Source organism: Branchiostoma belcheri, unplaced genomic scaffold (assembly GCF_001625305.1).
Source record: "Branchiostoma belcheri isolate BF01 breed outbred unplaced genomic scaffold, Haploidv18h27 scaffold55, whole genome shotgun sequence".
Classification (NCBI taxonomy): domain Eukaryota; kingdom Metazoa; phylum Chordata; class Leptocardii; order Amphioxiformes; family Branchiostomatidae; genus Branchiostoma; species Branchiostoma belcheri.
This window is the reverse complement of record NW_017804187.1, coordinates 1,317,237-1,333,924: the sequence shown is the minus strand read 5'-3', so window position 1 is coordinate 1,333,924 and position 16,688 is coordinate 1,317,237. Positions and strand designations below refer to the sequence as shown.

The 16,688-nt window shown below is 46.4% G+C and overlaps 1 protein-coding gene across 1 annotated transcript in view; it reads left to right on the top strand.

The window, feature by feature from the left end:
• The window catches only part of LOC109481310 (neurotrypsin-like), a 49,582-nt gene that overhangs the window by 27,366 nt on the left and 5,528 nt on the right, over positions 1 to 16,688 (top strand). The window contains 14 exon segments of the mRNA XM_019783842.1: positions 4,561 to 4,739; positions 5,168 to 5,321; positions 5,894 to 5,979; positions 7,453 to 7,620; positions 9,008 to 9,167; positions 9,802 to 9,910; positions 10,352 to 10,588; positions 13,493 to 13,559; positions 13,627 to 14,014; positions 14,322 to 14,506; positions 14,886 to 15,045; positions 15,576 to 15,757; positions 16,157 to 16,298; positions 16,600 to 16,603. Of these exon segments, the coding sequence (XP_019639401.1) occupies positions 4,561 to 4,739; positions 5,168 to 5,321; positions 5,894 to 5,979; positions 7,453 to 7,620; positions 9,008 to 9,167; positions 9,802 to 9,910; positions 10,352 to 10,588; positions 13,493 to 13,559; positions 13,627 to 14,014; positions 14,322 to 14,506; positions 14,886 to 15,045; positions 15,576 to 15,757; positions 16,157 to 16,298; positions 16,600 to 16,603 (2,221 nt within the window).

Here is a 16,688-nt window from a genome sequence, read left to right as displayed (position 1 = left end):
TTGGGGGCGTGGTCATCTAGATAAGCCACGCCTATAGTCATCATCGGAGTGGAGCCTGCTCCAATCAGAAGCTCTCCCAGCATCAGTAAACCGTAATATGATCCACCTGTGGTTGTGGAAATAGAATGAAATAGATTTGCCAATAGCAGGAAGTTGATACCGACCCCCGTCTCGGTTGAGGGCTATTTGGTTTGTCATGATGCAAATTGGTATCTGTTCCGTAAAATGCAGTTACATAGCTAACTGTATCTACTGGAAAACCACAGTGCGTGCTATGCCTTGTTTGCGGCGTACTGGCCATGTGAAGTAAAACAAACAAATAAACAAATAAACAAACAAGTAAACAAACAAAGCAATCCTTACCGCCAGCGGCAGATTCCTGAGCTGCAGTACAGACGTCACTCTCCTCAGAGTGCCCGACATGACACGTGTTGGTCGCGTTGTCCAGGGAATGGGCTTCATAATCATAGCTGCAAACACAGGCATTTCATGAATTTCATATGACTGTGTTGTGATAAGGAGCCTTCTCTTAGGTAGTAATGATATAGAATGAAATACGTTACATTTTATGTATGTGGGGACTGAATGGTTTGACCAATGGCTGGTCTCGTCTTATGACGGATTGAGCCTCATTTACAGCCAATGAGGGACCAAAATTCATTGGCCATTGCGATAATTTAAAAAAGATATTAAATTTGAGAAATCATTGAAAAACCTTTGGAATCATCGGGTGCTAAATGAAGGGCTATTTGTCTGTGATATTCATGCTTCTCCACTAAGTGAGAGGAGACAAAACTTGATTTGATGCTAACTAGCTAGTGTCAATAACTGATCATTAACTAGGGCTTTTCTTCTGTGATTCTATGCTTTTCCACTTGGTCAGGAGCAGCTAAACCTGATTAGATGATAACTAGCAGATTCGATATTGATAACTGATCAGTAACTAGTTAAGCTAAATTGATTAGTTGCTAACTAGTTAGTTTCAATAACTCATCACTAACTTTCCCATGAAGAAGTGCGGCATCGCCATGAAGAAGGCCCCCAGTCCCATGGAGCATGCGCCGAGCCCGAGAATGACGGGACGATGGCTCCTCCCCCCCAGGTAGCTGACGAATGCGACAACACAGAGGGCCGAAAACTCCGCCCCACTGGCCAGGGAACCGGTGGACGAACTGGTCAGCTTAAACTGCTTCTCTATAGACGTCAGGACGCCTTTGAAGTAGCCATTTTGCACGAATCCCTAGACGAAGAAATAGATGGTAAGTGAATAAAAATACGACAACACAGAGGGCCGAAAACTCCGCCCCGCTGGCCAGAGAACCGGTGGACGAACTGGTCAGTTTAAACTGCTTCTCTATGGACGTCAGGACGCCTTTGAAGTAGCCATTTTGCACGAATCCCTAAAATAAGAAATAGATAGTATCCTGATGAAGGCGACAGTAGGCGTTGAAAATTTGATCCTTGTTCACTCTCCAAGCAGAGGTTTGGGTTTTGGCTTATTTTTGGCGTATGGGGTTTGATTTCGTCTTCGAAGGCAGTGGATAATAAGCAGTTTTGCGTAAGTTTTTTTTAAACAGATCTTTATTAAGTATAACTCAATACAACGCACAACAATACATGGCATAATGTCAAGAGTGTACCGTACGTACATCGAGCATAGTAAGGCTTAAATCTAAACTTCATAATCATTAGTCTTACAGGTAAAGTTTTGCGTAAGTTGCAGAGTTTCATGAATGTTTTGTACACAGACTAATGAACATTCGCGGTATCAAATAGCTCTCTATTCTACCAGAATGTTAACATTCCACTGCCTGACCCTGTACTAACCAACAGAGAACAAAATGTCTATACCCTGGTCAACTCGGTCAACTCGGTCAACTCGGTCAACTCGGTCCACTACCCTGGTCAACTCGATCCACTACCCTGGTCAACCCGGTCAACTCGGTCCACTACCCTGGTCAACTCGGTCAACTCGGTCCACTACCCTGGTCAACTCGGTCAACTCGGTCCACTACCCTGGTCAACTCGGTCAACTCGGTCCACTACCCTGGTCAACTCGGTCAACTCGGTCAACTCGGTCAACTACCCTGGTCAACTCGGTCAACTCGGTCAACTCGGTCCACTACCCTGGTCAACTCGGTCAACTCGGTCAACTCGGTCCACTACCCTGGTCAACTCGATCAACTCGGTCAACTCGGTCCACTCGGTCCACTACCCTGGTCAACTCGGTCAACTCGGTCCACTACCCTGGTCAACTTGATCAATTTGGTCAACTCGGTCAACTCGGTCAACTCGGTCCACTACCCTGGTCAACTCGATCAACTCGGTCAACTCGGTCAACTCGATCAACTCGGTCAACTCGGTCAACTCGGTCCACTACCCTCCACAACTCGGTCGATCAACAACCTATGATAAATCACAAATTTGACAAGCCCTCTAAGTCCGGAAACAGTGGCAACACACCCAGTTAGCTAAGTAGACCATTGTATATAAGCACACGGTTATCATCAGATTGTTAGATTTCCTGTAGGATACAAAACCGTCTAAAATTATGGTGTTAAAGGCGATCTTCTTAGATACATGTGTCCACGTTTTTGATGTGACGTAAAAGAGCGCAAACTGGAATTCTTTTCATCTGGAAGCAAAATCTCCAAGCAGATACAGCTACAGGTGCAGCGCTGTGTGTCAGGACTGTGGAAGAGGTGAATGGCAGGTATATCCCTTGGCAGCGCGGTGTGGAAGGGCTGTGCAAGAGGTGTATGAAAGTGTCGTTGTGGGCCTTCGTAACATATACTGTGCAGGTTCCGTTTTGCAAATAGTCGATAGTAAGAAAGCGTTTGAATTCCCCCTCAATGCATCTGCTTGTGGATTACGTCTGTTAAACTTTCGCTTCTCACGCCCCTATCATTATTCATAGATCATGAGCGTTCAAACAAACACCAAGGCCACCTCGTGAGATGTTTAGACTATTCCTCTGCACTAGCTAACCTGCGTTACAGCCTCTCACTGTCGGAGGCCGTTAGCCTGGGTGCCATCTTACCGAAGCTCTCATACTTAGCCTGGGTGCCAGACTGTTGCCAGGTCTAGCTCTTCGGCTCGGAGGCTAGCCTGGGTGCCAGACTGTTGCCAGGACCAGTACACAGGCTCACCCCTCGACTCCCATAGTTAGCCTGGGTGCCAGACTTGCCAGGTTAACTCTTCTACTCCAAGGGCTAGCCTGGGTGCTAGACTGTTGCCAGAGCCAGTATACAGACCAATTCCTCGGCTCCAGGACCAACATATCCCAGAGGAAATTTTACTAGGTTGAGCATCAGGCTGGCTGAGGCTAGCCTCCAGACTACCCATACGTGTAGCCCGGTAATCTATATAGGGTGGTACCCAGGCCAGTCATCCTGACATGGTAGTGTCTGTCCGCTCTATAGACGTGCCATGATAGACAGGCGCACAATGTGAGGCGCCAAGATGATTACTGAGAAGCTCCGGGTATCATTCCCCGAGACTTACAGTCCGTCTGTACGTTTTAACAAGCTAGTGGGCTGATGCATGGACAGAATCAGAGAGGAATGATTAAAACGAAATCTAGAAATCACATGTGGTGTGTAAGTCTTTGTGCGTGTTTGTGTGTGTGTGTGTGTGTGTGTGTGTGTGTGTGTGTGTGTGTGTGTGTGCGTGTGTGTGTTTCTATCACGAAAGACACAGTCATAGAATATTGACATTCTTTATTGAGCTATATATATAGCTAGCTTTCAATTTCAACTAATCGGCCCCACCACCCATGTGTATGTTTATAAACCATCCCCACACCTGCGTGAGCGCCGGTTTACCTGACTGCGATGATTGACAGCGTTGCCTGTGGGGATGTACAGAACAGATCAGGGGATATGTAGTCTGACTATTAGTCATGCGGCTAACATAAGGGCTTTTCTGTTACAGGCGCACAGATTAATGTTTGACATAGTCAACTGTGAAATGCCTCCTTTGTGTGGCGCTGGTGATCTTACTTCTACATCTGTACAGTACTGGGCAACGCCCTGGCTCCCATACAAACCCATACAGCAGGGTGAACGCACACACATAGAAACGTCTGAAACGTCTGGCCGTTTCCAAAATCATATCCAGTTGCTTGGCGTATCTTGTTACCTGGATGTCTAACCTTCACCGACGTCATATGTCCGGGACTTCTGCTCTAGTTTTCGAACGTCTATTAAAGTTATTGTGAACTTGTCAGTTTGCTTGTTTTCCTACATGCAATTGCGTTTCTGTTATAGATCGCTAGGTGGCAGTATTACACTTACCGGCTTAGACGTTTTGACACAACCCTGTCTATAGTGACCACCTGTCCACTTAGACCAGATTTTCACAGTCCCCTAAGCTGAGTGGTCTTCTTAATCAAAATTGGACAGTTTTGACTGAACCAACACAGGATATTAAACTTTTGTTGCTGATGTACAATTGTTGTTCCAGTGGGTCTTTGAAAACCACCTGTTCATTTAGCCCTCTTGATAAATACAATAACTAAATGAAGTGAAATCTAAAATCTCTCATTTCGTGTATTTCCAGGGGTTCTCTAAAGGCCACGAATCGTTCTGCGTTCGGTTCAGGCGGCCTGGAGTTTTTGCTTGACGACGTAGGGTGCACGGGAGAGGAGGGCTCACTGGCCGACTGCCGACACCAGGGCTGGGGCGAGCACAACTGCCGCGAGAACGAGGCTGCAGGCGTCATCTGCGCCACAAAGGATGGTGGGTAGTCACGTGATCGGCGCAAGGGATCATGGGTATCGAACATCCGCCATTTTGGATTCTACGCTATGCATAGAACTCATCTCCTACATATATATATATATATATATGTTATCTTTATGACATAATAAAAAAAAACTTTCATGTCTTCATAAATTTGCCAAATATATGCACACTGCAAGAGGATGAATTAAATTCTATGATGCTTTTGAAACAAAAAAGTCAACAAAACAATTTAAATCATAAGCCAAAAAAACAATTACTCAAGCAACTGGATATGATTTTGATAACAGTCAAACGTTTCAGGCAGCACCTACTACTTTCTTTTGGCTTATCCTATTACCTGGATGTCTAACCTTTACCGACGTAATTTACAATATTAATACGAAATTGATGTATTGATTAAAAGCTTGTTTTATAAACTATAGGTAACGGCCAGGAGTGCGACCTGAACGAGAACGGATACTACGTTGGGAACGAGAACATGACGTCAATAGGCGGGGAGTGCCTCAGCTGGCACAGCCTGGTCAGCACCGGGAAGTTCCCGGATGAAGCCGGGCTAGGGGACCACAATTTCTGCAGGTGGGCTCAGATTCAACCCATGCTGATATTGTTTAAAGTTAAAACTTTTGGTCCAACACAAGAAGTACCTTTGACCCAGTGACCCAGTGACAAGCCTCACTGGGTCAGTCTACTGGGTAAGACCAGAGTGACCGGTCGAAAGCTCTAGGTAAGAGAACTTTTTGTGTTGGACCAAAAGTTTTTAATTTAAGTATGTAACTACCAACACAGATGAACTTTCATGACAGTACAATGCTGATATTGTGTTATCAAGTTAATGAGAAGCTTTTTCTGATGCTCAAGAAGTTGTCTTGTGGTTGCTTCGGTTGCAAAAGGGATAAACCTGGGGGTTTTGATTGCTCTTTTCCACTAATCTCTAAGCAGATCATACGGTGGCCAGGCAGTATCTATTGGCCAGAGAAGAGGACATTAGCCACCAAAGTGGCTAATAGATATTGCCTGAGCAATTTGATACTGTGTCTTTTGCGGCCACCGAAAGATCTTGGAGATAACTTTCCTTGATTTTCTGTCAGTATCACGTGGATGATCACTTTCGGTATATGATAATCAATAGACAAGTTTTCTTTCCACAGAAACCCCGATAAGGATATTCTACCCTGGTGTTTCTATCGGAAACCAGACGGGAGAGTTCAGTGGGCCTACTGTACATGTACAAAAGGTAGGGCACATGTAACTAGTACACGCACCTCATTTACACTGAACTACATTGGTCGTGGTATGTCAGACAGTTTGTATGGTATTGTGTGGACTTGCAGTATTGAGTGTAGAAAATTAGTACTGCTATACGTATAGTACAAGTTATTTTACGGTTGTATGTACTACATGGCGCTTCTAGCAGACCCTTCCGTTGGTCAGGAAGCTTGACGGCCAACACTTCTTTCTCTCTCTATATATAAGTCAGGAGAGTTGGGAACATGTTAACCTCTACTTGTATATATAGAATAGATCCTTAAGTTACATGTACATCACATTCTTACTCTCAGTGCTGACCAAATGAACGGTGGTGTTGGTTTTCTGACGAATTTCCCTTGCTTCTCGCTTACAAGGATGCCTCATGTTATCCCATGAACCTCCTCTTCCTGGCCCCCTCCCCCGTTCCCTTTGTTACCAGAACCCACTCCGTTACCCAGGTTACTGCTTTGCTTCTCAAGAACCTCCGTTGCTCCTGGCAACGGCTTTCTCATCTTCTTATTCCGTTGCCATGGTTACCCGCCTACCCCGTGTATTCCCGTTACCTTGGAAACCGACCACCCCCTTCTCATGGCAGACAGCTTTTTATGGATGTCGCTGTTTCTTTCCTCATAAACTATGGTCTTTGATACAGATGGGATTCTGCTAACCCCCCCCCCCCACCGCTTTGGTTGCCGAAATCCCCACCCCGCAAGGACTAAATAACCTGATTTCCCTGGCGAACAACGTTTCTGATCCTGCACTTATGCCTCTGGCTTTTACCGTAGTATTACATATAACACAATAATCTATTATTACCTAATAGTACTGTACAGAGTAAGATATGTGGTATAAGTAGAATGTTGCTATGCCTTTTCCCCCTCCCCTTGCTTTGGTTGCCGAAATTCCCACCCGCAAGGAATTAATCTGGTTTCTCTGGCGAATAACGTTTCTTTCTGATTCTGCAATGTTGCTTCTGACTTTTACCATAGTATCACATATAATACCTGCACAACTACTTGTACCTTACACCGTATAGCGTAAGATACGTAGTACCAAACCTATCTAGTTCCCCTGTAATGTCTGTAGCTGCTGCTGTGGCCTAATCTCCAAGCAGGTCATACGGTGGTAAGGCAGTATCCATTGGCCACATGAGTGTCCATTAGCCTCCGATGGCCCTTCTATATGAGGGCCTGCATGGGGGGGTGGGGGTGGGGTGATTACGAATTATCATTCGCTGCCGATTACGAATTACGTTAAAGTCTCAGAGTCTCAGAACAACTACGCGTTACGGCTAATGTACTGATCACGCTGATTTGGGGAGGCTGCCTACGGATTACGAAGGCTAAAAATGCCTGGTTACGCCTTACGAAAAAGGGCTTGCAGCCCTCCTATATGACCAATGGATACTGCCTTGCCACCGTATGATCTGCTGTGAGATTACCTGTCGCCTTCCTTCCAGCCGTGCCCGCGTGGATAGCGGCGAGCTCCGGGCGACGCTGGGTCCGGCCGATGGCCCCGGCCACCCTGTTCGGCAACTGGAACCCGCAACCCGCCCAGAGCGCCTCTGTCGTGAACTGGCAGGGCCTGGCCGGAGTCCTGATCTATGGGAACGACGTGGTCGTTGCAAGTACATAATATCTTTCGGCTCCTTTCGCTTTTAAACTTAAACCTAGACGGTTCCGTCTAGTAGTACAAGTATAAACGGCCTTCCTTCATCCATTAGTACATGATACAAAATTTCGCGCCAGGATGCTATGATCTCGCGAGATTTTGCGAGACTTACGATTATCGCGAGATTTCCACAAAGTCTCGCGAGATTTTTTACCCGCGAGACTTTGTAAAATCTCGCGAGATTTTTTTTTTGCAAAGTCTCGCGAGATTTTTTTGTAAAGTCTAGCGAGACTTTTTTTTTTGCAAAGTCTCGCGATTTTTTCTGCTCTAAGGCTTGGTTCTACCATTGCATGCGGACTCCCCTACATAACCTCCCTACGTACTTTTCCCTGGTCGCTGGGAATGGATGCGAGTCTATGGCGTACTGTTGCCAATATCTACGGCCTTGGTGGGCTGGGCCCTCCAGGAGTTTGCTTTTCAGCATGGCGGTGGTTTGCGGATCCAACGCACGGGAAATAACCACATATTGATAAGAGATTCACTGACTACCTACCTTTTGCTGATGCGCATATCTCACTGTTTCCTATGGGCCAACTAACCATTCTCTACAGTTCTCTTTTTGGCTTGAAGTTTGATCCAAGATGGCGTTTCTTGGAAAGGGTAATTTTTTTGCCACCTTTATGGTTCTTTCTTCCAAACCTCTGACATACTGATCTTTTTACCGTGCCGGCAATGGTGCGATCGCCTTTTTTGTTTCTTATTATGTTTTGGTTGCCTTCTTACTGGCGTCTATAATGGTCTTTGGCGGTCTCAAGAACATTTCTGGTAAAGCTGGAACGAGATGACGTTTCTTCGATGGGGGCTCTGAATGTTCTGGAGTCACTGACACTGGTGTGCTGCGCTCTTCTGTCTGCCTGACAGTCACTTTCTTTAACTAATTGCTCAACTATCAATGGACGGAAGTCCTGTTCTAAGACTTGAACATATGAACCTAACTAAGAACTATATTGTACGATGGAATACTGCAAACGATTGATAGTGTTGCAACCCGATTTGCTCATTGTTATTCTCTCTTTATATCATTGATCATTGCCTGTGATATCCGTTATAATATTGCATCCAAAACCGTGCCTAGAAAAGATCAGAAAAAACACAGTTCTGGATAGTTTCCACGTATCCAAGAAATCAATGTGAATTTGCCCGAGCCACTACTACTGTTCTGGATACGCGTGGACTATCCAGAACTGTGCCTGAGCATCATACTGGATAAAGCACGGTTCTGGATACGCGTGAACTATCCATAACTGTGCTTTGAGCATGGTTCTGGTTAAAGCACGGTTCTGGACACAGCATATTCGCAGCACCTAACGTCTCACTGCACACCCCATTCACGCCCTCCACAGATAACCAGGACACAGGCTACGACATCCGGCTGATCGATGGCGACAATGTGTACGAGGGTCGCGTGGAGGTTTTCCACGACGGCGAGTGGGGGGCCGTGTGCGACGACCTGTGGGACATCAAGGACGCAAACGTCGTCTGCAGAGAACTGGGCTTTCCTGAGTGAGTATTATGGGATGTCGGTGGCGCCAAATTGCAATGTCGTCTGCAAAGTGCCTGAGATGGTTGAGTGTCATGGGCCACCAGAAACTGTAACGTTGGTTGAAAATCGAGTCCCCTGAGTGAGTATTATGGGATACGGGTAATGCTAATGTCGTCTGCAGGGAACTGGGCTTTCCTGAGTGAGTATTATGGGATATCATATGGGTGGCGCAATATCGTCTGCGACGGGCGGGGATGTCGGTGGTGCTACTGTCGTCAGCAAAGAGCGCGAGTATTATGGGCCATCAGAAACTATGATATCGTCTGCAAAAACGGGTTCCCTGACTGCATGAGTGAGTATTATGGGATATTCTAGGAGTGTAATGTTGTCTGCAAAAATGGGTCTCCTGATTGAGTATCATGGGATCTTAGGGTCTATAATGTCGTCTGCAGAGAATTGTAAAGAGATCTTGGGGGCTCCACGACATGTGATGAGACAAACACGCGCTTAATGTGAAAACTGATGTGTTTCATGCACAAATGAATGGTCCTTAGAGTAGTTAGGACTTCATTGCCCCGGTTCGCCATGATTGAACAATCACGTTCTTGACCAAGCTTACCTGAAAAAATGTCGTTCTCTTCTGCCCCACACTAGCGGAGCCGTAGAGGCGACGACCCGGGGAAGATTCGGGCAGAGCAGCGGGAAGATTGTTCTGGACGACATGTTGTGCACCGGGACGGAGATGTCTCTCAGGGACTGCAAGGTGGGAGGAACGATACAACACTGGGTGTTTTCACAGATGTAAAAGTACGATCATACAGACAGTTATCGTTATACTCTTTATGCCCTTTGTATTTGGGCATGTTTCTTTAATTATTCTTCCCAATCTTCCAAATGAGCAAAACATTTAGGAGAACTTTATAGCATTGCCAGGTAGGTAGTACACGTAGTGATTAAGCTGCTGATATCATGAAGGTCCTGTGTGCGTGTGTATCCATGTGCATCTTTTTGTGTGGACAGCATTCAGCACCAAGAACAGGTATTTGTGTGTGTGTGTGTGTTTGTGCTGTGTGAGTATGTGCGTGTGTGTGCGTGTGTGTGTGTGTGTGTGTTTCTACCCTGCAGTTGATTTATGCCCCACCAAGGGGAGAAATACAGTTTCTGACTCTCGAACTTACTTATTTGGCCATGTTCTCTTCTCCAGCACAACGGCTGGGGCCGGCATGACTGTGTGGAAGCAGAAGCGGCAGGTGTCGTCTGTCGGTCCCTGACTCCACCGGGACCTCCGGTCACTGAGAGCACAGGTATAGATGCCGTGTTACATACTACACAAAAACGTAACCGATACACTTATTCAGCCAACGTACTAGTAGCCAGTACTGCTGGATGGACAATGATACGCATCTGTTTGTGTGTTCGTGTGAACAGTGAAACTTTTTATGTTTCGTTATTTGGAGCATGAAACCCGTTTATCTAACTATTGTATGTCGCCGCCTAGGTTAACTTTGTACCGCTTCTCTCAAGCAGTGCAATGATGGCAAATATCATAGTGTTTTAGGACGTTACTAGAACGGACAGTGAGTAAAGTGTATACCATATCACGTATGTATGTAGGTCATATTGAAGGGTGCCTGAGGACTTTTTGGAAATACTAATATAGAAAAAAAACTCTATCTGACATGGTAGACTTTTTGGTCTATTTTTATAATCTATAACATATTTTTTGCCAGGGCCACATTTTGACCGCGAAATTGAACGACAAAGTTCGCAATTTTTACGCGCCATCTACCATCCGGGATCCCATATATGGAGTGCTCTTCCAAATATGGAGTGCTCTTCCAAATAATGTGCACACACCCCGGCCCCACTGAAGCGAAAGCACGATTCCGCTGGGCCACTTGAAGCAAGGAATGTGAACTGTCACAGTGTGTGTGAGCTTCACTTTGCCATTGGGAAAGGAAAAGACAATTTTCCTGATACTTAGAGCGTTTGTAAATACAGTACATCATGTTATTTGTAGACCGCTAAGTAACCAAAATCTGCCAACTGCAAAGAATTTACGAAAACCTGCCATGCCGGCTAATCAAGTCGGAACACATATTCAACTGGAAATATACCACAGAAATCACCAAGAAAAAGGCATGGATTACGCCAACAACTTCCTATGAAAAAACATTTGACTGCCAAAAGGAACGTTTGAGTTTGTTTCGACTGCAAAATGTTTGTAAATATACTACCGGTAGTAACTGTTATATGTAGTTGAACAAACATGACACAAGAACTGATTTCCAATCTGCAACGTTCTTTTTTTATTTAAAGAAATACAATACAAACAACCTTCAAGCTATCTTAGAGCGGAATGCATACACAATCTTACTGTAACGACGAACATACTAGTATCTTTACGGTTTACAGCGGTGGCAGCTTATAACGGATCGTCCATATTTTGCAGATAAAACTCCGTACGTAAAAAAAATCATATACTGTAAGCACACGTCTACTAGGACAACGTTCAACAGAAATTCACATAATCAACAAAATTATATTCGCTAGTAATCTCATACCACGTACGGGCAGGCTTTTCTCCAGGGCTATCTACTCCGGTAACTCCATGTTTTCAGTCTTTTTTCCGAGTATGTTGCTTTCCGTAACACAACAAAGAACTTCGGGGGTAGGCATCAAAAACAAGTCCGTAACTCCAGAAAACACGGACGGTTTTTCTCCAGAAAGGTCTCAGAATAGTCCATGAAAGTCCACCTGCAAAACTACGTAGGGTATAGCCGTTTAAAAGATTGTCTAGCGGCCCAAATGTTGCCGCAAACCGCACAGCGTCCTTCGCGGCATCCAAGTCGTCGTCCGCCATTTTGGTTTGGTCACGTGACTCCCCCACGCTTTAAGAATGGGGATGCTTGGGCTGTTCTTTTTACTGGACATATCCCCGGCCTGTTTTTCTAAATCGCGGCTCAGAATGGTAAATACAGCGTGCTGAAGGGTCAATGACCCGCATTTTACCGGAAGTCATCGGGGCCTTTGGAATGCGGACCAGAACCTGGCGATTTCGGCTCTTTTTGGCTCCAAAATGGACATTTATGTAACCCATACAGCATATACAGCATTTTTAGATCAAAACTGTGGCAAAACTGCTAATGAAAAGGGACCAAAAATTGTTTTATTTTAAACATAAGCTTCTAAACTAAAAACGTACGTCAGGCCGACACGCTGCGCCGCTTTATGTGCTGGGGAGGGCCGCTGGCGTATGGCACTGTTAAAATTTACGAAAAAAATTCATTAAAAAATCAACATTTGAAGATAGAAAAAAATCCTGACGTACGTTTTTTGCTATCACTATAGTGCGCCTCTCTACAAAATATGGTCAATGAAAACCAAAGCACTGGCCAGGAAAATTGATTTTTCTAAAAAGGGGGCGTGGCTCATAACTCCAGATTACGTCATCGTGACGTCATAAAAATTTGCATAAATTATTGTCTTGCAATAAGGTACTTATATGAAAAATTTCAATGACCAAAAGTAATTCTAACTAGTATTTTTAAGATGTCCCCAAAGTCCTCAGGCACCATTAAACACTACCTTAAACTATTGGCCTTCCCAAACCAACCCCACCCTAACCCAAATACTGTGGTGTGGCTGGCGTTTACTAGTATTTCCAATGGACTGGTTTCATACATGAGCTATATGGTATATCAATGACTTCGTAATACGGTTTGATCGGAACTGTGGGTGTTGTGGCGTACTGGTGATTGACTTTGCTGGGTTCGGGGGATGATTTGGGATAAACCATTCAGCTGTGGTGAAGAGGGGTGTTCCCTACCCTTTGTTCGCCCTTTGCTTGCACGAGAGCTTGCCTGTGTTGTTGGTCACGTATTCATCATCAAGGTAACATACACAACGGTTTAGAATGTCTATCTAGCACAAAAAAATGTAGCACTCACCGACTTCGCCGCTGACTCTAAAGCCTTCCTTAGGATGACTGACCCACTAGGTCGGACACGTGACCCTATAAACACTTGATGCAGGTCAGAGGTCGCTGGACGTTTAGGGCTTTCATATCCACTCAGCCATAGTTGACGGGCGACCTGATGAAAAAAAGAATATTGTTTGTGATTTGAGTGGTTGTGAAGGAAGTGACGATCCGATTGGCGAGACGGGGGTCGCTACAGACTTCCGGTCACCTTTGACCCAACATTGCTATCACGTGTCCGAACTGGCGGGTCAGCTTGAGGAGGGCTATAGAGCGGTACAAAGAGTCCGCGAGGCTACATAGTTTTGTTTTGGATAGAGCGTTTTTACTGTAACACTTGTGACGGTGCACTGTGTGTTGTGGTAGAATGCAAACACGTACTGCACGCAGTCGCTGGGCTGTTACCCCCATAACACAGCTTTGGCTGAGCACTGTGGGTCTGTGACTGTCTGTTGCTTCCTAACCGTGCACTCCCTCCTCTTTTCCTCCCCCACCGCCAGACACTAGCATTCAAACCTCCGTCACGGAGCCTCCTTCCGGATCAGAATCCGGAATCAATTCCGGTGGTGAGTCCGGAATCATATCCGGGTCTGAGTCCGGAGGTGCCTCTGATACCGATTCCGGAGAGACCTCCGAGGCGGGCTCGGGCGAATCCGGAATAATCACTATTCCGGAATCCGGAGAAACCGAGCATGATGACGTCACTTCCGCAGAGACCCGCCCAGAGTCGGAGGAGCTCCTCCCGGGCCCGACCATTCGACTGGTGGGGGGGACGAACAGCAGGGAGGGACGGGTGGAGGTGTTTCTGGATGGAAGATGGGGGACCGTATGCGACGACTCGTGGGACGAAAGGGACGCCCAGGTGGTCTGCAGGCAGCTCGGATTCGGGTAAAACTTGTTCACACACTTAAATGCTTAAATAGCGGTTACTGAATCACCTCTATGGTATAAAAGAATGTAGTCTGACTCTTTGGTTCACTCAACGGCCTTCTCAAAGATGACTGATTCACTTCTTTGAAGAACATGTGGTTAGAGGGCCAGTAGTACCTAGTTTGTAACGCCCCCGTCTCGGCTCCAAAATTATAGATAAGTTTGTATGAACATGCCATCCAGGGATACATTTTTGGCACGGGGAGACCTCGAATAGATCGATTCTGTTGAAATACATATTTTGTGTGACACGTTTTCCACTCAGTGGTGATGTCAGAGCCTGGTCACGTGCGCACTTCGGCCAGGGCACTGACCCCATCCTCATGGACGAGGTGAGCTGCCAGGGCACAGAAGCGACCCTAGCGGATTGCGAGCGAGCTGCAGAGGACAGGATGGACTGCCGGCACACAGAGGACGCGGGCGTGACGTGTGGGGTCCAAGAAGGTACATGTAAGTGTCTTCTCAGTTTGGTGTCTTTGTTAATGAGTTCGCTGGGCGCAAAACCCTAGTACTTTTACTTCTCCGAAGTATGAGGTCACCCATTTCTTGCTAGCCTGGTATCCAGTTTATCGTGCTTGGGGCAGGTTGTCCTCCGTCCAGTTCAGCAGACCGCCCGGTAGGATCCGGAGTGCTACGCCTCTGATAGAGTTTGGCACACCGGGAGATGATTCGCCCCACCACAATGGGGCTAATCATCTCCCGTCGTAAAAAACCTACCGGGGAACCTAGCTGAGGCGGGCAGCAAAGAGCTTAAGCAGCCCCGAAGAAAATCCGCCCCAACCGCGATAGACTGGACACAAGGCTGATTTTTTGCTTGTTTTCCCCTCAGCCGAGGAGTCTTCAGTCCCGGCCGCTGTCCGGCTGGTAGGAGGGAGCGTGGAGTCGGAGGGCCGGGTGGAAGTGTACCACGGCGGCGAGTGGGGAACCATCTGCGACGATAACTGGGACGACAGGGACGCAGAGGTCGTCTGCAGGGAGCTCGGCTTTGTGTGAGTACCAAACCTTTGTTACTTTCCGTTAAAATTAAATTCTCCTCGAACCCGTAGCCGGTAGCCGTAGGGACAACCAGACGGTCAAAATACTTAATTCTAAAGAAGGCCAAGAGAATAGGTAAGGTCCTAGACACTCAAACAAACATTTTGTTTGAAAAATTTGCATATATTGGTTGTGTAAAAAAATGACGTCCTGCCATTCTGCCTGTCAATCTTCCCCATCCACATCCACATACTACCAACCTACTCTGTCCGGATAAGCAGGCACACCGACTCACAGCTCAGCCACCCAAAACAATACTTCCGCAACTGGATTTTAAGTAATCTCCAAGCAGATGTTTCGGTGGCCGCAAAAGACAGTATCAAACTGGTCAGGCAGTATCCTTTAGCCAGGCAGTATCCTTTAGCCAGGCAGTATCCATTAGCCAGATAGTATCCTAATGAACACTCCTCTGGTCAATGGATGCTGCCTTGCCACCGTATGATCTGCTTGGAGATAAGATTTTAAAATTGTCTTTGTCGTCTAGTGGAGGCACGGCCAAAGCCTGGTCACGAGCTCGCTTCGGCAGGGGAACGGGAAGCATCCTGCTGGATGACGTCATCTGCCGAGGGAACGAGGAGACCATCGCAAGCTGCAGCAGCAACGGTTGGGGCGAGAACAACTGCGATCACTCCGAGGACGCGGGCGTTACCTGCTCGGTACAACAAGGTCGGTCACACGCGGATTTTCGTGTAAGCCAGTTCACAGTTCCGAGTGCGCATGGCGTCGTTTCGTATTAAAACTACACGTAGTTATTGTCACAAGCGCCTTTCCCAGGGGGCTAGGAGCAAAGCATTTGGGCTTGTTAGGGATACGAACACAGAATCTTTAGATTCTTAGGCAACAAAATTCTTAGGCAACAAACCTAACCACAAGGCCACCTACAACCCCCTCTTTAATCGCTCTTAAAGCATGTGTAAAGTTGGGGTTCTATTTTGTCACTCTTAGAAGTTTGCAGCTGCTTGACCTTTAGCACACTGTAGTAGCTGTTTGACTACCAATCCTTGGTTGTCTACGCATGGGCAGCAGGGAGAAGGTTACATCCATGTTTTCTGATTGACGTTTCAGAGTACCAGGTCCGGTTGGTCGGCGGAGACAGTGAGAACGAGGGCCGTGTGGAGGTGCTGTATAACGGACAGTGGGGGACCGTCTGTGACGACCGATGGGACGAGAAGGACGCCAAAGTCGTCTGCGCGCAGCTAGGCATCGAGTGAGTACACGCTGGGATCCCATTAGCACTGAGGGCGTGATGGCGTACTGTTTGGGACAGTTCACGCAGGACAGACAATATAGTAGCCTGGATGCCACACATATTGATTATATTGTTCAAGATACACACTGGATTACTTTGAGAGTAGTGACAGTAGTGTGCTGTGTGTCTGGCATCCAGCAATACATTCTAAGGTTTAAATGCCTCTTCAAAACGTTAGGATGCTTTTAGAGCTACGCTAGTGACTAATCGTGTGACTACCAAAAACATGGTAACGCCTAACAAATTTGATTGTTATTAGAATGGTGCCCGTTCTAGCCTTTCTAGATCAAGCTTCTAGCAGCCCCTGAAGACGAGATATTATATAACACAAGCCAGAGTCTATTCGAC